Source organism: Hibiscus syriacus, unplaced genomic scaffold, assembly GCF_006381635.1.
Source record: "Hibiscus syriacus cultivar Baekdansim isolate YM2019G1 unplaced genomic scaffold, ASM638163v2 tig00111128_pilon, whole genome shotgun sequence".
NCBI classification, from domain to species: Eukaryota; Viridiplantae; Streptophyta; class Magnoliopsida; order Malvales; family Malvaceae; genus Hibiscus; species Hibiscus syriacus.
Genome location: NW_024062989.1, coordinates 231255 through 254671, shown reverse-complemented (window position 1 = coordinate 254671; position 23417 = coordinate 231255). Strand labels below are relative to the sequence as shown.

The following is a 23417-nucleotide window of genomic DNA, read 5'->3' as shown; positions in this document are numbered from 1 at the left end:
TTCTTGATAAATTTTCACCTAAAGCCTATATCTGCAAAGATATTCATTTGAAGAACAGGAAATACAACTGAACCAAATCGATAATCCATATTAGATTTCTCAACTAAAACATAAACCATTGGCACTTCACAGCCTCAATTATGTTACTACAATAAAATATTTAAATTTCAACTTTTTAACAGCACAAACAGCATACAGTAAAGATAAAAAGAAATGCAACAGCCACACAATGTTACATCAACAAATTCACACTTCAAATTGAAACATTTTCTTCGATGCACAAACAGAAAACTATTGAGAGAACAAAGAAATGCAATAGTCAAACAATGTTATATCAACAAACAGACTAAAAGACTCATGTGGAGCCAATCCCACTTCACAACGTCTAATTTATAACTAAAACAAGAGTTTACATTTCAATTTTTCTCTTTAATGCACAAACAACTTACTTTCAAGAGAACATATATATATACAACACACAAAAATATTGCATCAACAACAATAACTGAAGTACATCCTATAAGAACTAAGGAAAGGAACACTTCAATAATAACTTATCTAGGAAGAGTACCAATAAAGAAATAAGCCTTGAGAGACAATAATGCCTACAGAAATTATTACATATAAAAAGATGGGTCAAACTTGTAACGTGTTCAAACAATGAAAACAAACAGTAAAGAACCACATTTCTAGAGATTTTAACAGCAACAAATCCTGCGGATAAATTTGACACAATAATTTCAAATCTTTTACAATTAATGATTAAATAACAAATAATAAATCAAACCACAAACTATGATTTAGTATAGTTTTCATGTCTATTGATAAATTGCGACAATGAGAACAATAGGGGGAAATGAACAACTAAAACAATAAATTACAACAAGAAAGAAATAAAAGCCATCCATTCTAGAAATTGACATGAAACTCACAGGAAGATCAGCAATAACTTGACTAATTGCACTGCAAGCTGCAGCAATGGCACCAGTCTGTACGGCATTCATGGATACATCAATTAGGAAAAAATACACGGTTGGCATTGGATCGCGAATCTGGAATAAGAAATTTATCCAGAAGAATGAATTATACTCTGACCCAATTATATAACAAAAGACAAAGCATTGATGAAAGAATAAAAAGAAGCAAGTTCAAAAACGCCTTCCATAAACCCAAGGGAACAATAATTTCATACAACTAAATGGTACCAAATGTTAGCATAATTTTGAATTGTTCAAATTATTTTTTCCCTTTCTTTCTTTAAGCTCATCTTAATCTTTTGGTTATTACCCCTGGAATGCAGGATCACTCAAAGTAGTAAAAGAAAAGATTCACTTATCCCAACTCCTTTGCAATAGGATAGCAGCCAATCAAGAAGACATGGGGTAAAAGATATATCTACATGCGGGAACTAATATGTTACTAGCTTGAGCTAACCAAATGTTAAGTAATCATTTTATCTATACATTATCCAAAGATGTGTGCATTAAAATTTTCTACGAAAGCATTTAAGAAGAAAAGAGAGAAATGTAACCTGAGTTACATAAAGTAGAAATAAACATGTATCAATTTGAAATTTACGAATTTATAAATTTCAACAAACCATGTACTCTTTTGAAGCAACAAATTCAACTGTTCCTTTACAAAGCTCAGGCCTCTCATCAGCATCTCTACGCCGGCCATCAGGACCAAGGTTGCAGTGGTAGTCACGAGGAGTATCATCAGTAAACCCTGAAAGAGTATATCATAATCAATGATGTCATCTTCCTACATTACTGAAGCACAATCAGAGAGCAGAAATAGACAAGCTCAATGTGTGGTCATGGCATTTATCCAGCATGGAATAAGGATTTCTATATGTATGACCAGAACGTAAATGACATTTATGTGCAAAAAAATTAATTGCAAAATTGATAAAATCCAACATAATAAGAATATAAGAACATATCACCATATAATCTAAGGAGCCTATAGCTGACAACTAAGATACTGGGAGAGTATTATTACATTTCAAAAATAATTTTAGTTCAAGAGCCTCCTAACTAAAGCTATCAAATAATAATCACACTGTTTGATTCCCTAAGTGTAAGAATAATTAATCATTTAAGTTTTATAGAAATTAAACACATGCTACAGAAATGAATGAATACAAGAGTAATTAAAAGCCATAAGATATTGCCGAATATGCAATATGAAAGAACAAGAAAAATAATACTGACCGCATAAATTGCAGATAAACTTCCTCCCCTGATCAATAAACTTCATGAAAGGATTTATGTAACCTTTGCAACGAGAACATCGAACAGGACCACTTTCCCCGAAATCCACAACCTATAGAAGAAATGTGAAAAAGATGATGCGCGCACAAAATTTTTAAATTTCATGGAAGGCCTAACAGATTGGATAGTGAATTAGAAGTACAAATTGCTCAAGCATTACTTGAATAGGATCATCTGATGGATGAGAGAGGGCCATAGGTTGAACTAACAAAGCTAGCTGCATTCCAGAGGTTGTCAAAAGGTCGGCCGTGCAAGGGATCTGTTAAACAAAAAGAATTGTGAACAAGAGCATGAAACATCACGATGAGTGTTGATGAGGAAATTGTAGCACAAGCCTCATTAAAACATGAGCAATTACAGAAAAAAGGAAGCTATGATAAAATTGTATAGTTTGTTATGACCTGATTGAGGGTACATCTCACATATCGTGGACTACAATTTCCAGTGTCTCTAACTATGTAATCGCTTGTAGCAGGCTTCAAAAGATTACAAGTCATTAGGATAGATAACAAAATTCAAATTGCAACTACATAACAAAGATATGATAGCAGTATGCATGCATTCAATGGCAACCTAGAAGAAGAATGATGAACCTAAGCTTAAATAAATATCAAAAGGAATAGCCAAATGAGCAAATTCCGGGTGAATCAAGTAATTCTCTTTACGAAATGACCAGAGATTGTACCGGAGGAGGATTTGCCAAGTTGCCATGGCGAGTTTCATACACGATAGGTGTGGCACTTGGAACAGGCCTTGGAATTTGATTAGGATCAATCTTTGACGACCCTGACAGAGGTGCTCCAGGTTGACTGATGGCAGGTGGAATGGTAGTCCCAGCTTGATTTGGAAGTTGTGGCATTCCAAACATTCTTGGAGGTTGTGCATGTGTAGCACCAGGAATATGAGGAGGTTGGGATCCCTAAAGCAATTAAAAACAATCAAATTCAAAACATTATAGAAGCAAACAAAATGCAAACCCACTACAGCCAAACCACACAATTCTGGTTAGAATTTTCAGTGCCTCATACACATTGCCTCAAAATGATATCAAGTCACTAACACAATTTCAACCTAATTCAGAGTTTTAAAATATCCATCTAGACCAAAATGCCATATGCTAATTGATCAAATTCAACCTGAAGAAATAAATAACCAACTTCAAATTGGTTCGAGCTAGAAGATATGTACACCAGCTATTAGACCAAACATCCAGGTCATTTGATGTACTTTTAATGTAATTACTAAAGTGCAGGGCTAAGATTTCTACAATGGTCATTCAGTGCCTAACGTAACTACTAAAGTACAGGGATGAGATAGCATAAACAAAAGGAAGGCAATCAATGACTTTTATGCCTAAGGTATGTTGCTGAAGGACCAGCTCAACAACAAAATAATCAATGATTAATTCCGACTGACTATACTTCTTGATAGGAAGAATCTTGAAAGCGTACAGTTTTGAATACTAACCTGCTGGGGTTGCATCGGCCATGTCTGTGGTCCATAAGGAGAACCAGGAGGTGGTGGTCTAGCCTGAGGCACAGCTGAAAATGGTGATGCTGAAGGCAGGGGAGGAGTTAACGAATAACTAACAGCTGAACTTCCCAAAACAGAATGCATGGTTGAAGCCTGAGCAGGTGGCCTAGCTGACATCGTAGATGTTGGAGGCCCAACAGGGGGTTGTGAAACACTTGCAGCAGAAGGGAATCGGGGTGGACCAGGCAAACCTCCTGAGCCAACTGCAGGTGGCCCATTACTCAAAGGACCAGCAAGTGCATTTGACATTGGCACAGCAGGACCACCAATAAAAGGTGAAGATGACACAAAAGAACCCGGGCGAGAACCTGCTGGTGATGGTGCAACAGAGACACTAGATACACCTGAAGATGGGAAGGCACCAGAAGGTAGAACCGCACCACCTGTAGATGAAGGCAATGAAGCAGAAGGAGGTCTAGCCCCAAAAGGGGGCAGGTGACTAACAGGTGAACCAACCGGTCTTCCTGGGGGTACATTCACGGGTAACGTGGATTGTGGTGGTCCAGGAGGAACCACGGCAGGTCTTCCCACCATACCAGGTGGTAGTCCGGGACGTGAGGCAACTGGAAATCCAGCAGAGACTGAAGATTGATGGAAGGGTGCTTGTTGACCAAAAGGTGGAGGTCTAGGACCAGAATTGGGCATAGTAAAGGGCCGATTTAGGTTCAAATTCTGCAAGTTATCGGCTAAGGAATTGGGATCGGTTTGATTATTAGGATTAAAATTAGGCGGTGGTGGTTGCTGCCGTGCATTGGCGCCGGATCTAGGTGCCCCTGGAGGCACTGGAGCTGCCATGATTTAATCAAAACAAAATCCAACCCCCTCTTTTATTTTATAACACGATCGAAATCTACACAAATAAAAAAACAATTATTCTTTAACATTTCTAAGAAAAAAAAAGTATATACCATTATGATCCCAGCTTAACCAAAAAAAAAGATCGAACGAAATAACACACAAGGAAATAAAATTGATAAGAGAGAATAAAATAAAGTACCTGTGATCAGAAGAAAAGATGCGTCGGATCTGCTGACCGAAATTAACAGGTAGCTAAGATCTGAATGATGTAATTTATATGGTAGGGTTTTAGAAAGAGGGAACGGACAAATTAGGGGTTATTTTAGGAGGATCGACAGGTGGATTGGGATTTGATGAAGGTAGGGAAAAGAAAGGTAAGCAAAGATTGACAAGAAAAATTAATCTATCTTCATTGTTCATTCCATCTTTTGACAGATTTACAATTTTTCTTCTGTTTATTTCCTTTTTTAATTAGAGCTGTGTTTGGAAAGTTATTTTAATTTAAGGGTAAATTATGTAGTTCATCACTCATTTATCTTTTTACTCTTATTTTGGTCAATAAAATTTAAAACTTTTAATTTAACTATTAAACTTTTGAATTATTTTTATTTTAGTCACTTTAAATTATTTTATTATTTTTATATGATGTGGCATTTTATTATTATTTTATAAATATATATGCCATATAGGATTCAAAATGCTTACCGAAATGCTTTACTCTCGAAGTTGATGCATGTGATGCTTAATATATGAGGATTATTATGGCGCGTGTGATGTACATGATCTTGTGTTCGTAAGCGGAACTAAATCGGTAGTAGGTTCATGACTAGGTTGTTGGGGGTTCTGTACAAAATTTTATAAAGGGTCCATATTTTTAGATATATTTGATTTCGGAGTAACAATAGTGGCGTTTTATTGACAAACGTCGCAATAGGTCGATCTATAATGGCTTTTTTTATTAAAAAGTCACAACAATAGTGGTTTTTTTAAAAAAATATAATAGGTCCATCTATAATGCGTTTATTGGAAAAACGCCAATGTAGATATACTTTTTTGGGAGCCTACGCGGTCGCCCTTTTTGCACCGCCTCAGCCACGGCCCTGATCGGTAGAACGGTAATATTAACGTTTAATACTGGAAGGTAAATTGCTTCAACTTGGAGAAGATGTTCTGCTTAGGAAGGTGATGACTGATGAGTTCAAAAACTCCTTATTCAGTAGAAGCATCTGTCGGGTTTCGAATTGTAACATGTATTACTGTTCGATTGTATAGGGTCGTAGGAATCGATATAAACAGCACGTTTTGATGAGCATTCGTTAAGGGCCCACACTTGGTCTTTTCTCTAGCTCGCAATTCGAGTTGACTATATCTGGATTCTTGCTTCTCCAGATTTCACTTTTCCAAGAGGTATCAAAACATCCCTTGGACCAGTCCCTCCAGATTTTTACTACCACTACCGTTGTTGTTATCTCCAAAGACCTCTTGGGTGTAGCATTTTATTTTCAGATATTCACCCTCTCCTATTTCTTTAAACTCAAACTTCTGTTCTAAATCGAGTTAATTTGATTTTTGACTTTTTATATTAATTTTAAATATTATATTTTGAAAAAAAATTGAATATTTTTTCCGATGAAATTAATATTAGATTCGCGTTTGGGAGGTAAAAAAATAAGTGAATTAGAAATTTTAGATCTAATAGTCATCGATGATGGCGATTGACAATGATCGGTGATGGCAACTGGCGGTGATCGACGACGACGATGAGTGACGTCCATCGATGTGAACTTTAACTGGACTCAAGGGTCAAATTGATATTTCATATAAACTTTAATGGTTAAATTAGTATTTTACATATAATTTGAGATGAAATTAATATTTTGTAATACCCCAAATAGTGGGACAGTGATTAAATTAAAAGGAATTAAAAATAGGGAGGACTAAATTGATTAATTGATAAAGAAGAGAAATGAGTTAGAAATAGTAGTTTAATTAAATTGTAAGGATGAAGGATGAAAAAGGGCAATTGTGGGATTTTTAAATAGAATGAATTTAAAACTCATTTTTATACGATATATATATATATATAATAGAGAAATAAGGTGAAAGGTGATAAGAAAGTCAACACCTTATTTTCTTCTTCTTTTTTCTTTCTCGCATGAAGCCTTAACCCTAACTAAGGTGAGATTTCAAATTTATGGTTTATCTTTCTATTTTTATGTTGGTTATGGAAGATTGGAGTATGAATAGAAGCTTAATAAGGATTAAAATGAGATGAAGATAAGGAATGGTAGAGATAATGGAGATTTTAGGAAATGAGTTTTTAAATGATATGTTAGTATATTAGTGTTTATTGATGATTATTAGTAGTTTTGACTTGTTAAGGTGATAAATAAGAGATTAGAAGCATTGGTTGAGTGAAATAACAAGTTAGAGATTGTGGTATGATTCTTGGAATCAAATGCTCTTAAGGAATATTAGATGTTTTAAGTGTTTAAATGAAGGAAAGTTGGTAAGGCTAAGTAAAGAAGTGTTATATAGTATGATTAGGTGTAAATGAGAGGAAAATTGGCTAAAGTTGGATAAATTTTGAGTGGAAAACTGGAAAATCTGGGTAGGGGTATCGGTACCCTATGGAACAGTACTGATACCCTATGCAAGAATTAGGCTAAATTATATAAGAGGTATCGATACTGATTCAACTAATATCGGTACCCAAATAATGTGGTATCGATACCATGGTAAGGGTATCGATACCAGTAAACATCGAATCTAAATTGGGTATCGATACCTAGAGGAGGTATCGGTACCATAGCATAGGGGTATCGATACCATGGTGAGGGTATCGATACCAGGCTACATCGAAGTTAATTTTGGTATCGATACGTGCAGGGGGTATCGATACCCTAATAGGGTAGTATCAATACCATAATCAGGGGTATCAATACCAAAGGGCCAGAAATGTTAATTTGGAGCTGATAATGTTGTAGGAAGTTGATAATAAATATTTTGATTGATGTTAAGTTATAATTGTTAGGAAAAATACTAATAATCGATATTATGCATGTTCTTAATGAATATGGAATAGATCGCAAACAAGCTCTTGAACCAAGTAAAGCCAAAGACAAAGACAAACTTCCGGAGTAGCAAATTGTGAATTTGGGATATCAAAGCAAGGCAATAGAGGTGAGTACTTTATTATAAGTACGAGAGATTATGAATATTCAATTTAGCTTGTTTAAATTATATATATATATATATATGTGTGTGTGTGTGTGTGTGTGTGTGTTATAATATTGATTATGATATTTTATAAGTATAAAAAGAATATCATGAATAAGTTTTAGAGTATGAACTGCTCTAAATCAATTTCATAATTGAAAATGCATGAAAGGATGCATAAAGGAATGAACGGATGCCATAATTGAAAATGCATGAAATAATGCATAAAGGCATGAACGAATGTCATAATTGAAAATGCATGAAAATATGTATAAAGGCATGAAAGGATGCATAAAGGCATGAACGGATGCCATAATTGAAAATCAATTTCATAATTGAAAATGCATGAAAGGATGCATAAAGGCATGAACGGATGCATAAAGGCATGAACAGATGCCATAATTGAAAATGCATGAAAGGATGTATTAAGGCATGAACAGATGCCAAAACTGGAAATGCTTGAAAATGGTGTATTAGGACATTAAAGGATGTCCTTTATATTAAAAAGCATAAATGAATGTGTAAAAATGTGATAATAGACATAAGTGACTTAAATGAGCTAAAGATAAGTATGTTGGACATACTAAAGACTATATTAAAGATAATACAACCAATGTTTGAGTATAATAGGAATGATTTAATACATTCCTATGGATGGTATAAATTCTTCTGAAGTGAAATAACTATGAGATACGTATGTATTCTTTAATGTTATTTGTTATATTATCTCTCTAAGTAAATGCTTATCGTGTGTGGTTTCTCACGTGTAGGACAAAGACAAGATTAGCTGAGTAAGTAGTGCTTTTGTAGCTGTGGTGATCATCAACTAAGGTGGACAAATTCGTAACACCAGACAATCTAATATATTTTGGAAGTTTTATTGGCATATAATATGTAACATCCTCAATATCGGGTTAGTGATCAAATTGTAAAGTTTTAGAATTTGGTGACTAGAGTTGAACCATGATTAGTTCAATGATTTATTTGAAAATAAATCATAAAAGTTGTTAGTAATTATAAGATGAATTGAAGGGCAAATGGGTTATTTGACAATGAAGATTTTTATTTTCCTTATAAGATAAGGAAATCACGTGGGAAGAGAGAAAAGGTTCCAGAGTTCTCTTCTATTCTATTCTTCCTTCTTCATACGTGAAGGCTTGACTCAAAGGTGAGTTTCTTTGTTTGTTGATTAATTATTGATTTTAAGGTTGAGTTATGATCATTAGATGATAATTAAGCTTAAGGAAAGCTTAATTTTTTGTAAAACAACTATATGAAAGATATAGAAGAGATTAAAGAAAATGAGTTTTTAGATGAATTTCTGGAAAAGAGTTAATAAGTGAAATTTGAGAATGAATTTGACTTGTCATCACTAAGAATAAGATATATGAAGTTAGAAAGGATTAATAATAAAGTTGAAAGTTTAGTAAGATTCTTAAATTTTAAGAATCATGATGAGATATGGAAGATAAAGATGGTTTACATGGATATAAGTTGGTTTAAGTAACGGTAGTTGAATTTAATGACATAATAGGGGCTTAAAATAGAAGAATTGAATGAAGAATTGATGATTTTCGGGCTTAAAATGCAAGTTCTGGGCAAGGTGTATCCATGCACATTCAATGTGCATCGATGCACTCTTTAAAGAAGAAACATCGAATGCAATTGGTACATCGATGCATCCCCTTAAAATGAAAACATCGAAGGTAATTTGTGTATCGATGCATGGGTAGTGCATCGATGCATGTGTTAAAGAATGCATCGATGCACTGTAGAATGCATCGATGCACTTCAAGGGAAAATTGAAATAGACATTTCTTTTGGTCTAAGAAATGATAGATTAGAATATATCAATTGGACACTGATATGTATCAATGTACGATTATATAGATATCGAGCACGAACAAGTTCCAGAACGATTATCAAGTTAAGATTCAATCGAAAACAAAGTTCGGATAGGTCGTTAGAGTAAGATGCGCAAGAAAGAGAAAGAGCTTGGTAGTGTTATTGGTGATTAGGTGAGTACATGATAGTAAGTATATGTTATGTTAGGGAATTTAGACTTGCGATGAGTCTAATTCCGATATTAGATTACATGAGTACAAATATACAAGCATGTTGCATAGGATGTTTATGAGTAGATGGATATACATATATGCATTTAGAAGTTAATGCATCTGTATATATGATTTATTTGAATGTATATTATGTGATAAATTTGATAGCCATAATTTATGTGATAAGTGAATGTGAATTACATGGAAGTATGTTATGTGAAAGTGAACTATGTGCCTACGTGAATATGTAAAAAGATGAATAATAATGCCCATGTTATATAATAAGAGAGCTATAGGTATAGTTGGCATGCCAAGAGTCGAGGGTCTACGTGGTCCTTTGGGACATAGTGGTCCTTCGGGACATAGTGGTCCTTCAGGACACAGTGGTCCTTCGAGACATAGTGGTCCTACGGGACAAATTCTACGCGCCCCTAGTGGGATTTATACGAGCTGTGGTGATAGCATTGTGCATAACCTCTATGTACTCACATACCTTAAGTTCTCAGTAGTGTGCATAGGCTAACCAAAAAGGATAACAATAAAATGTGAGCTGTAATGAGAAATGTGTTACATGTTTTATATGAGGATATATGTGAATGTGTGTATGTGTTACAAGAAAGAATGTGTGTTATGGGTTATGGCATTTGTTATGTGATGTACATGAATATATGTATATATATATATATATATATATATATATATATATATATATATATATGAATGAATATCAATGACTCATATGATGATGTAAGAACATGTTATAAGATATAAAATATGAAAATAAGAGATCATATGAACAAGAGATAAGAGATAGAAAGGATAATCATATAAGAGTATGAGGAAATATAAATGATGACATGCATGTGTGTATGTAATTGTTACATGAAAAAGTATGTATACAAGTATGACGTTGTATTATATGATATGTACATGCATTTAATAATTTACATATGGATTTATATGTCTCACTAAGTCTAAGACTTAGCGTGTGAGTGTTCACACGTAGGTTAAGGAAAACATGAAGATAAGCTATGAGGAGTAAGACAGGTTAGTTTCTCCTTACTGAAGGTCAGATCATAACATAAATGAATAACATGTATTTTGTTATATAGAATCTAGTTGGCATGTAGTTAAAAGATTTATATTATATATGCTCTGATTAGTTTTGTAAAACCATATTTTTTATATCATAGAAAGTAAATGGTTTTATTAGAAATATCAAACTGAATCTTGGATATTTTGTAAAAGTAAATGTTTTGATAAGTCAATGTGACATTTCATACTCGTATCCAGGTCGGGTACGGGTTGGGGGTGTTACATAATCACAATACTTAAATGTTTTTAAATTCAAACAATTGGAATGTATGACATGTTGAAAGCAATATTTTGTATTATATTAATATATTATGTTTAAAAAAACTTTAAGGTGACATCCATATCTCATGTACGGAAGGGTATATGGGGAATGGGTGTTACATATTTTGTCTATATTCAAGGGTCTAGTTCAAATTTAACCATTTTTATTAACGCATCACTTCACCAAATAACATGAGTTAACGACGCAATAAGCAAAATAAGACGGACCAATAACAAAAATAACCAAATTTTTTTTAAATAGATGAACAAAATCAAACATGTCAAAAACATATGGGACCATCAATATTATTTACCCAATATATATGTGTAGACATTAATTTTTTTCATTTTATTTTAAAAATTATTATTATTATTACAATTATTATTATTAATAATATAATATATTATTACTAAATTACAGGCCCAATTACAATGAACCCATGCCTAGTTTACAAGCCCAACCTGGTCCAGGCCCAAGACTGACACAACCCCTTATAGGGTTTGTATCATCTCTGTTAGGGTGTCTAAACCCTAGCCTCAGCCGTCGCCTCTAACTTCCCAGCCGCCGCTGCTTCCAGAAATCACTGTCGACGTTGCTGCCACGACGCCACCTTCAACCGAAGCCTATAGAAGGCCAGCTGCCCCTCCACACGTCGAGCTCTATGGTGAGTCACCACCATAGTTATGGTGACTCACCTAGGCAACCTCTTGGGACCAGTCCGATGAGCATTTCGGGGGAGGCTACAAAGCCATCACCAAACTTGCAAAATAAAAAAAGGAGGGGAGACGACAGCAAGCAAGAACGACAACCGCAACCACCGAGAAGGGAAACAGAGAAGAATATACAAATACCAACAATGATTAAAACCCCAAATCCATAAAATAGAAAGAAATAAAAGATAAGAGAGAAACTTACTCTGTCATCGGAGAGCCCAGACGTCGCCAAAACCCTCGCTTAATCAAAGGTAAAAAACCTTCGCGTTTTTTAGATCTAAGACGATCTAGGCGTTTTTAGGGGAAAATAAGACCATACTCGGTCTTAGAACACCGGGATCTTCATTTTGGGGTATTTTTGTAAATTTGGCCACCGTCGGCGGTGGCTGACGACGGCGATCGGCGCCGAAATATGGTGGCCGACAGTCATCGGAATTCCTCCGGCGAGGGAAGCTAGAGAGAGGGGAGAGAATTTTCATCTCTCTTTTAGAGAGAGTGAAAAAAAGAAAAATGAAAGAAGATGGCCCTTAGGGCCGGCCACGAGGGGTTTATATACCCCTCCCAAACGGCGTCGTTTTAGGGGAGGGGCATATACATAATTTATGCGCAGGGGAAAACCTTTTCTGTAATACTTGTAGTTTTGTAATTTTTCATTTTAGTCACTTAAATCTAATTATAATCATTTTAATTCGGTCTTTTAATTTTAATTACTTTATAATTTAGTCACTACCATGCTTTTATATATTTTAAGTAAAATAACCAATTTAGTCCCTTATAATTTTATTAATTTTATTTTAACCCGAATAATTAATATTAAGGCTAAATTACATTATTAGTACATATCTTTTTAATAATTCAAATTAGGATCTTTAGGTTTTATATTTTTGTTACTGATTTTTTTAATAATTTCCATTTTTGTATATTAATTTATATATTTTGTATTTTAATACTGTAGTTTTAATTTTATTTATTTTAGTCACTATTTATTGCAATTTAATTTGTATTATTATCATTCAATATGTTTAAATTATTACTTTAATTATTATTTTATTATTATATTAGTCATATATATATATTTGTTTAAATAATAATATTTATTTATTTTTAATATCAAAGAAAATGACAGTCTTAAAGCAACTAGATGTCATATTCTGGTATTTTAAAAATAAATAAATATCTTACTTATAAAAACCAGAAAATATATTTTTTTATTTAAATTATTTTCTTAGAAAATATTATTATTTTTAATATTTATTTATTTTTCAAATATTAAGAAATGACACTTTTAAAGCAACTAGATGTCATTTTCTGATGTTTTAAATAAATAAATATTTTATTTATAATTTATAAAAATTATTTAATATCTTTTTCTTCCTTAGTTATCCGATTAAAATACGAAATAATAGGATCATAAATTAAATTTATATGTGAATTCTTAAATTCTAGTATTAGAGACAATTTATAATCGACAATGACCAATTTTAGGCGTTGTGGGGGTGCTAATCCTTCCCCAAACGTAACCGACCATGAATCCCTTTTTATTATTAAAAAGAATGAATTGTTGGTTAAACGCAGACCAGTTTACCTTTTAACTGATGTTTTATTAAAAACTCTTTTAAAAGATGATTTTTAGGTATTCGACCTACCTGATCCAAAAGGTCGATGGTGACTCCCAAAATATTTCATTAAAAACCATTTATTTATTCACATTACTTTTCCCGCTAAGTAAATTTTTGTGCCCGACGGAAACCGGTTACGACAGTATAGAAAAAATATATGAGACTTTCTAAATTTTAATTTATATAATATATATATATCAATTGATTAAGGGGCCTCACATGTTATTTACTCAATTTGATTTTGTTTAAGATTATGAGTTCGAACAAGTACATTTGCAGAATTTATGTAAGTTGTCAATGACTAAATCAAATTTTGAATATATATTAATTTATAATTACTCTAAATTATTCAAAAAGCATATGGAGTTTTATTTAAAATTTATGATATATAAATTATTATTTCTGAATAATATACAAAATTTATTTTGAATTTTATGATTTATAATATTAAATATTTAGATGTAAAATTTTATATAAATGTATCAAATAATAATTTTAATTTTTAATTAAACAATTATTGAATCAACATAACGAAGGTGTGTTAGCGACTTCAAATCTGATATTCTATTCGTCTGTCGTCAATGAGTTTCACCAAATGAAAGCGAGAAGCTCTTTGATCTTTATCATCTTGTCACATTCAGTTTACTTTTCCAAGAAAAAAAAATGAAAATTCATGGGAAAAACAATGTTGAAACAAGGACAAATATTTATGATCTTATCCAAATTTTGAAGTCCAATCTAAATTCTCAGCCATTCCTTTGTTCAAAATTCTGTGAATCTTTGTTAATATTAAGCTTTGCGATGAATTTAGAATCGCGAATTAATAAGCATCAAATTAGGTAGGCATTTAAAAGAAGTTATAAGCTATTCAATAATATTTTTATGATATTTTCGTTAATTATATTTATTATAAAATATATTTTTGAAAATAATTTATAATATAACTTTAATTTAAGTAATAATATTTGAATTCTTCGAGTCACAAATGTTACCATCTTGTTGGATATTGAATAATTTTTTTTTTGAAAAAAGACAATTTGGATTGATTAGAGTTCAAAATATAAAACATGACAGGATCATTAAGTGGAGTAAAAAGAGTGCATGTGGTCATGTCGAGACAGTACCTTACTAAACAAATAAGGCATCATATACTTTTATAGTACAAAATGAAAAAATGATTATATAATCTTTGTCTATGAAAATATGGAAAATGATAATAGTAAGAAAATGACATTATCTTATACTTTACTTCTATTAAATATTCGAATTATGTCTAATACTTAGTTTTAAATAATATATTAAACATATTTTATAACATAAATTCAATACTCAATTTTTAATATTCAAAATTTTATTTTATAATATATCACCGGAAATTTAATAAAGTTGGAAGAACATACATCGCCAAAGTTGATCGAAGTGAAGTAAAATGACAAAATGCATCAACAGCGCAAAATGAATTTTATTTTGAATTAATTTTTGATATCTGATCTATTGACCGACTAATCTAGTTCGAGAATTACAGAGGCGAGGACGACCCTCCAAACCTAGTTTGCTCCATTCGTAAACTTCAGGATTCGAACCTCTAATCTTACTTAAAGGACTTAGTGCCTCATTCTACTATACTAACTATCTCGATGTTAGTAAATGAAAGTATTTTTTTAAAAGGAATTTTATTTTATTTCTCAAGGGAAAATGAAAGTACTTCGTTACTATACGCCTATACGTTGGCTTAGGCAGGAAAGGTTTCGGCTGAAACTTGAATTGACCACACACTAATTGTGGCCCACAAATTAAACAACAGAGCTCAACGACTTCAATCAAATCGATTCAATCCGACTCTTCTAATTAAAGACAAGCGGAATCCTATATTCGAACAGCGGTTGGTGATTCATTGGAAGAGATTAATTAGCATATACAAGTCTTAGTCTGATTTTGAAGCATGAAAATTCGAAATTTGATACATCCACCTTTTTATCTAAACAATTCTATATAAGATATTTTCCTTTATTCATTTTAGGGTAAACTACTTCAAATATCATTAACATTTAAGTGATGAATTGTTTATACCACAAATGTTTTTCAATTTTATCAATTTTAACACATATGTTTATTTTTAAGTGTAATTATATCACTATGTCGTTAATGATTTAATAGCACGATGACACAACAACTCAGCATCGTGACGTGAATACCTCACCAAAACGACGCTGTTTTCACGTGACTGTTTTGATTCCTAAAAAGGCCAAAATGACAAAATTTTGCTTGAAGAGATTTAATTAAAATTTGAGTTGAGTGGGGTTTGAACTTCATAAATTTGGAAACTAACTTAAAATTTTGGTTACATTCTTACAAATAAATATACAAATATATTCTTAAAAATGATAATCTTTCAAAAAACACAAAAAAAAAATTAAAATTCTCTAATTCTCCCAAAACTCAAAGCCCTAAATACTAAATCTCTAATTTCATCCATTTTCGCCGTCAAATCAATGACCACCGCCTATCACTTTCATCGGCAAACCCTTACTACCAATTACCCCACTCTCCCCATCATCGAAAATCGAAAAATAATGTGTTAATCGATCATAAAAACACGAATATAAAATGTTCTAATCAAACTATGAACAATTAGCAAATGGTGATTAACGTGCACAGTGAGAGGAGGAGACTTCAGTGCGGTGGTAAGGCATGCCATCAACGATGATGTTGGTGAATTTAGGGATTACGATTTAGGGCTTTTGGTTTTTTGGATTGAGAGATTTAATTTTTTTTTGGGAATTTTGAGAATTATGGGTTAAGGAATTTTATGATTTTTTAAAAAACTAATATTATTTATGTCAACAAATCGACGCCGTTTTAGGTTTTTTTAGATATCCACATCAGCACCCTCATGATGCAAAACTGTCATGTCATCTTAATGTTAAACTATTAACGGCGAAGTGATATAATTACACTTAAAAGTAAATGTTAGTACTAAAATTGATAAAATTGAAACGTTTGTGGTATAAACGAGTCTGCGCTTAAAGGTTGATGGTATATAAAGTAATTTACCCTTTATTTTATGAATAACTTTTGTTTTTCATCGTTTAATTATATTTTATTTTAATTATTAAATTAACATTTTTAATCTAATGTTTATTTTTTAAATTGTTCTATTTTTATCACTCAAAAATGAAATAAAAAACAAGGTGACATTACTTGTTTTCTATTGATGTAAAATTTATTTTATTTTCTAAATTTCACTTCTTAATAATTTTATAATTCTTATAGTTTTATTCTCATCTTATGTTGATGTTGACATAGTCAGTTTTTTGGAGTTTTTTTGGATCACTCTAGGCATTAAAAAACTCGTATTATTGTGCATGCCACTATGTAAATTAAAAATTTAAAAGAAAATGATTTTGATCTACAATTTTCATTTTCTGATCATCGTTGAATCAACGTACGCTTACTCTTTCTCTACTTCCCCATCATTGAGGGATGAAAGAAGAGGTCCTAACATTCAATGTAATGATCGAGAGCAAACCAAGTCAATGTTTGGGCGTTGACCTGTGGAAATCACATGGAGACTTAAAAGATGAATTAAGTTATTAGAGCTTTTGATTCTTTATGGAGTCCAAGTTAATAAGCCCAAAAGATGAAAATTTAAGAATCAGGGGAATGAGGACTTATACGGTAATTATACCTTTTAGATAAAAAAATATCTATTCTTGCCATTATTATGTTTTTGTTGTAGAGTAGGGGAAAAGCTAAGTAGAGGAAGATAATATTTCTTTTACAAGAAGTCTATTAAACTTTTTTTTTCTTTCAGACTATCTTCCATTAATTGAGTTCTCGTGTTGTTAGGAGCTTGAGCAAGGTAAGCAATAAATGAAAAAAAAATATTTATAGACATATAACTTCAAGCTATGAGTGGAGCAAAAGTTCTCATACTTTAGGTAAAATCAAATTTAAGGATTTATTGAGTATGAACATGGTAAAGGTTCGAAGGAGAAAGGGATTACGAATTTAATACATTTTTATCATTTTCATGTTTTCATAGTTTAATTTTTTTCTAATATAGAAAAAGAATCAGGAGGACTATCTAAAACAAAGGGCAATGAGAAACTTGAAGGTTAAAGAAAAGGGATTCCCTCCTAGCTATTTTGTAAGGTAATGTACTATCATTGTTTTGAAAACTGGACCAGATCGGTCGGTTCAACCGATTCAATCGCTGCTTGGTCCTGTTCGTTCTACCCCGGTTAAACCGCCACTAGTGAACCGAAAGGAACCGCTGAACCGGCTTTAAACCGTTCAAACCGGACCGGACCGTGAACCGGTTGAAAATCGATAGAACCGGTAAAACCGGCTGAAAACCGATTGAACCGTCGATTCTTTTTTTTTAAATAAACCAAACGACGTCGTTTGTTAAACGAGCCGAGGCGAACTCGAGTATTGCTGAGCTCGACTCGAATTCGAAAACTTTAAAAGTAAGCTTAACTCGACTCAAAAACTCACAAGCTAAAAATTATCAAGTTCAACTCGAACTTGAAATATAATATTGAAACTTGAACTCGAAAAGGCTCGAACTCAAAAAAAAATTTAGAAGCTCGATTGAAGCCTTAAATTCGAGTTCGATTGAAGCGAAAGAATAGTTCACTCTGTGCTCACCAAAAGGTTCCATGATTTTGAATGCCAAATTACCTCTATTATTTATAGAAGTTAGTTGTGATGCTCTTCTATGTTTCTTAGCCATGTGAGATTGTTTTGTTCTCATATTTTTACTCTTTAAACTTTTGGGATGCTCTTCTATGTTTCTTAGTCATGTGGGATTATTTTTTTAAAAAAATTAAACCAAACGTCATCGTTTGTTATGATTTTTTTCAACCCCAATTTTTTATTATAGTTATATAATTATATTTATTATTTAATATGTTTTACCTTAAATATTATGTTGTAGTTGATTTAAATCATTTTGTTTCACTTGAATTTATGGTTTTTAACATGTATATGTTATGACTTGCTTTGAATATGACTTGTGATATAAAAAATATTTTTATTAAATGTTTTTGGTATTTTTATTTAATTTTTTAAATAATTATGACGTCTTCCGGTTCTTCCGACCGATCGGACCGATTCAACCGGTTGAACCAGTGAACCGGTAGCACGGCCGGTTCGCTGACCGGTCCAGTTTTGAAAACCATGTGCACCATTATTCTTAGTTGATCCATAGATTATAAGGTGAAGTAATTGTGAGTGTAGTCGTATGTTCGAGTGACTCGGTGTCACTCCAATTTAATCCTTATTACCAATTTGATAGGTAAAATCTTAAGTTCAACGCTCGAATTAAGTGTTAATTTTACCGGTGTAAGTCTATGTTAAGTTTCACTGATAGAATAATGTGTTAAGTTTAATGTTGAAATTAAGTGTTAGTTTCACCGATGTAAGTCTATGTTAAGTTTCAATGATGGAATTATGTGTTAAGTTCAGTGTTGAAATTAAGTGTTAGTTTCACTGATGAAATTATGTGTTAAGTTCAGTACTGGAATTAAGTGTTAATTTCACAGGTGTAAGTGTATATTAAGTTTCACTGATGGAATTACGTGTTAAGTTCGGTGCTGGAATTAAGTGTTAGTTTCACCAATGCAAGTCTATGTTAAATTTCATTGATAGAACTATGTGTTAAGCTTAGTGCTAGAATTAAGTGTTAGTTTCACCAGTATATGTCTATGTTAAGTTTCATTGGTGTAAGTATATAGTATGGAAGCATGAACGAAAGCTATGTGAATGGTAGAGAGCTACGACTCACTTGGTAAGTAAAAAAATATAAAATTATAATTAATTTTTCAAGTAACTCGTACGAGAGCTCGAAGGATTAGAGTGACTTGTACGAGAGCACATAATCATATTTAATTCTAAGTAACTCGTACGGGAGCCCCAAATGTTTAGAATGCCTCGTACGAGAGCACCGAATCATATAATTTCATGCGACGAGAGTCCTGAAAGATTATAGTGACTCATATGAGAGCCCCTAATCATATTCAATTCTACATGAGCTTGGAAGGATTAGAGTGACTCGTACAAGAGCACCTAATTGTATTTAATTTCGGGTGACTTGTATGGGAGCCCCAAAGGATTAGAGTGACACGTACGAGAGGACCTAATTATATTTAATTCTAGGTGACTCGTACCAGAGCCATGAAGGATTAGAGTGACTCGTATGGTAACACCTAATCATCTTTAATTTGGGTGACTTATACGTGAATCTCGAAGTATTAGAGTGACTTTTATAGGAGCACCTAATCATAATTAATTCTAGAAGACTCATATGAGAGCCCCGTAAGAATTGAGTGTGAGAAATCATCTTATAACTTAGAGGATACACGTCTGATACATAAATATATGAATTTGTGTTTATATGATTATAAAATTCAAAAGATTACTTTTCGTACACTTCTCTCTTATGTTACTTTATGTTATATGAATTTCCTAGAATAATTGTACATTACTGGGCACTGGTGGCTCTCTCTTTTAATTATCTATCTTTTCAGGATTATAGGGGTAGATCGTTCTCTAGAAAAGCACCATCATCGTGGAATCCCAACCCTACATTCAGAGTACAGTACAAAAATCTTGTGTTTGGCTAATGTATCCATGTAGACCTTACAATGTTGGTCTTTAAACGACATTTTTTTGTAAAATATTTTAAAAAGCCGCTTCTCCTTTTTATTGAATCTAATAGGAGTCCAGAGGCTCGAAATGAGAGCCAGGCATCCTTTCGAATGATTCAAAATAAGAGTTTGTTCTATATTCTGGGGAAGCAGGACTCGAGGGGACATTGATATATCTGAGGTGGCATACTTATGAAATTTAGATGCAATGTTACGTGGAATTGTGAGGGTCATCCCTTAGGCTAAACCTGTACTTGCCACTCTCTTTCCTCTGATTCTGACAATGGAACCACAAGTGAAACGTCTTAAAAGATATAAAATTATAAAATTTCATTGGTCTAGTGAAGATGACCCCACAATTACAAATCAATGGTTGTGAGACTCAAAGGACCTTGAGACAATTGCATTTGACCCTAACAACTTAAACTGTGCCACCTCCCTTCTTAAACAAAATTCTATTGATTGATGGGAGATGGTGAAAATGACGCTTTAACGGGTATATTAAAGAAGATCACATGAATGATCTGGGTGGCTGGTCCACTTTTGAGTATGTAAGGGATTTTCTTCAATTAAGTCGATATGTTTTAGAGCTAGTGTTAACGAAGTCATTGAGGTAACGAAGGTTTCCAGAATGAGTCCATCTTGATATATATATATATATATATATACTCAATTGACAACATATCCTCTATAGGTATTTCTAGAGTTAATTAGGAAAGCAAAGGCTATATAGAGAGTATTAAATATGTAGACGAGATCAATGGGAGAATTTAGTGCAATCAACAAGAAGATGATAGATCTAACATGAGCCCAAAATTCATCTATAAAAAGGGTTAGTAATTTCAGAGAGGCAAGGAATTCAACCCTTACGTTGTTACGTAGGTCAGGGCAGGGGTCCGTTTTAGGTCAAAGGATGAGGCCCCTCACGTTACCTCCTTAGCTAGTTCAAAAGGGTCGACTAGAGATTCGACTTTTCTTGAATGTGAGTTTTGTAAACGAAGATATTTCGAAGAATGTTGGTTGAAGAATTAGGGATACTATGAGTGCGGGTCCCTTGATCACTTTATTAGATACTGTCCAACAGTTGGGAAGGCTACAACTATTTCGAGTATATCAGTGTAAATGGGTAGGGGTTCGACCCAGACTGGGGTATAGTTGGATCCGTAGATCGGATTGACACTAGAGTGATCGCACATCAATATGATGTGAAGACTTGAGAGATCTATGAGCCAACTGATGTGATTTCAAGTATTTTTACATTATTTTGTAATCCAATAGTTGCTTTGATAGATATTGGTTCCACACATTCTTATTTATGTGAGGATATCATACGTCAAGTATATTTTTCGAGTGAAGGGATGAAAATAGGATTTAAAGTATCTAGTTTACTAGGTATAGATGTGTTGGTAGATACCGTGTACCGTTGCTTCCCAATAGAGATTCGAGGATAAACTTTCCGTATCAACTTAATGAAACTTAATAGATGTGGTTATTTGAGTATGATTCGAGTCTAAGATGTAAAATCATGCAATTGAAACTGCGAAGACCCAATAAACATAAATAGTGGTGTCTTAAAATAAAAAGGAAAGATACTAGTATAATTTTTGCCTTAACTACCCACAAGATTTTGCGTAAGGGTGGAGAAGCATTTTTGGCATACGTACTAAATCAAGAGATACAAAGTCCAAGTTTGGAAAGTTTGTGAACTGTGAACAAATATCATGACATGTTTGTTGAAGAGTTACTAGGGTTACCTCATGACTGAGAGTTGGAGTTTGGAATTGAAGTATATCTGGGTGAATACATGGTGTCAATTGCTCCTTATCGGACGACACTAGTTGAAATTCAAGAATTGAAAACCCAACCTTATGAATTGCTAAATCGAGGGTTTAATCACTTAAGTGTATCACCTTGGGGAGCCCTAGTGTTGTTTGTCAAGAAAAAATATGTTTATTTGAGGTTTTGAATTGGCTATCGAAAATTAAATAAGGTGACAGTTAAAAACAAATACCCATTTTTTAGAATATATGACCTTTTTTATCAGCCCAAAGATGTGCGAGTGTTCTCAAAGATTGACCTAAGATTGAAGTATTACCAATTGAAAGTTAATGAGTGTAACACTCCCAACCCATATCCGACCCGGATACAAGTCTGAGATGTCACATTAACTTTTCAAAACGTTTACTTTTACAAAAGAATAAAATTTCTAACTTTTATTAAAACAAAATGCATAATTTATACCATTTAGATCAAAAAGTTTACAAACTTATCAGAGCTGATACAACTCAAACCTTTTATTTACATGCCAACTACTTTCCTTATAACAAAATACATATTATTCATATACTTTTCTGATATGATCTTTAGAAAGGAGAAGCTGGCCTGCTTTGCCTTGCCTATCACTGCTTTGCTCCTCCTTTTGCTTCTCGGAACCTATGTGTGAAACACTCACACACTAAGTCGATGACTTAGTGATGCATTAAACTTATAAAAGAAACTCTAAATACTTAACCATGCATGAACATGCCATACCATGCTATTACACAAAACAATAAAATGTTACATATAGTCAAATGTACACACATACATACATTGTCATTATCATCAGTAACCTCATTTCATTATCAATATTATATTCATGCATATTTTTTAGTTATCTATTCTTATACTTATCATTCTTAACTATCATATGATTCATTTAACCAAACAACACATTTCATGTCACAAATCATATATATCACATATATGGTATTTATTATTATCTCTTTATTAGCCCATGTACACATATGAGAACTAAAGATATGTGAGTACATAGAGGTTGTGCACATACGCTGTCACCAAAGCTCGTATAATTCCCACTAGGGGCATATAGAATTTGTCCCGAATGACTGTGTAAAAATATCCCAAAGGACCACATAGATTGTCCCGAAGGACCATATATAACACATATGTCTCGAAGGACCACTCCTTAAAGACTACATACATATTCCAATGGACCAAATAGGTGTATCTAAGTACCGCATATATGTTCCAAAGGATTACATATATGTCCCGAAGGACCACGTAGAACCCTCGACTCTTGGCATGCGAACTATACCTCTAGCTCTCATGACATATAACATGGGCATTATCATTTATATCATTTCACATATTCACATAGGCATGTAGTTCACTTACACATAGTACATTTCC

The 23417-nt window shown here is 32.8% G+C and overlaps 1 protein-coding gene across 3 annotated transcripts in view; it reads right to left on the bottom strand.

Moving 5' to 3' along the window:
• Positions 1–14900, bottom strand: part of LOC120154370 (protein transport protein Sec24-like At4g32640) — a 30370-nt gene extending 15470 nt beyond the window's left edge. The window contains exons 1-8 of one of the 3 annotated variants that reach the window (XM_039166146.1): positions 14895–14900; positions 3744–4636; positions 2962–3195; positions 2678–2752; positions 2437–2535; positions 2217–2328; positions 1601–1728; positions 933–1052 (exon numbers count right to left, since the gene is read on the bottom strand). In XM_039166146.1, the coding sequence (XP_039022077.1) occupies positions 933–1052; positions 1601–1728; positions 2217–2328; positions 2437–2535; positions 2678–2752; positions 2962–3195; positions 3744–4604 (1629 nt within the window). In that variant the 5' untranslated portion in view covers positions 4605–4636; positions 14895–14900. Of the gene's footprint in view, positions 1–932; positions 1053–1600; positions 1729–2216; positions 2329–2436; positions 2536–2677; positions 2753–2961; positions 3196–3743; positions 4660–4806; positions 5044–8674; positions 8682–14894 lie in introns of those variants that run through there. The other 2 variants (XM_039166147.1, XM_039166145.1) reach the window with 2 other exon arrangements.
• Positions 14901–23417: the final 8517 nt, after the last annotated feature.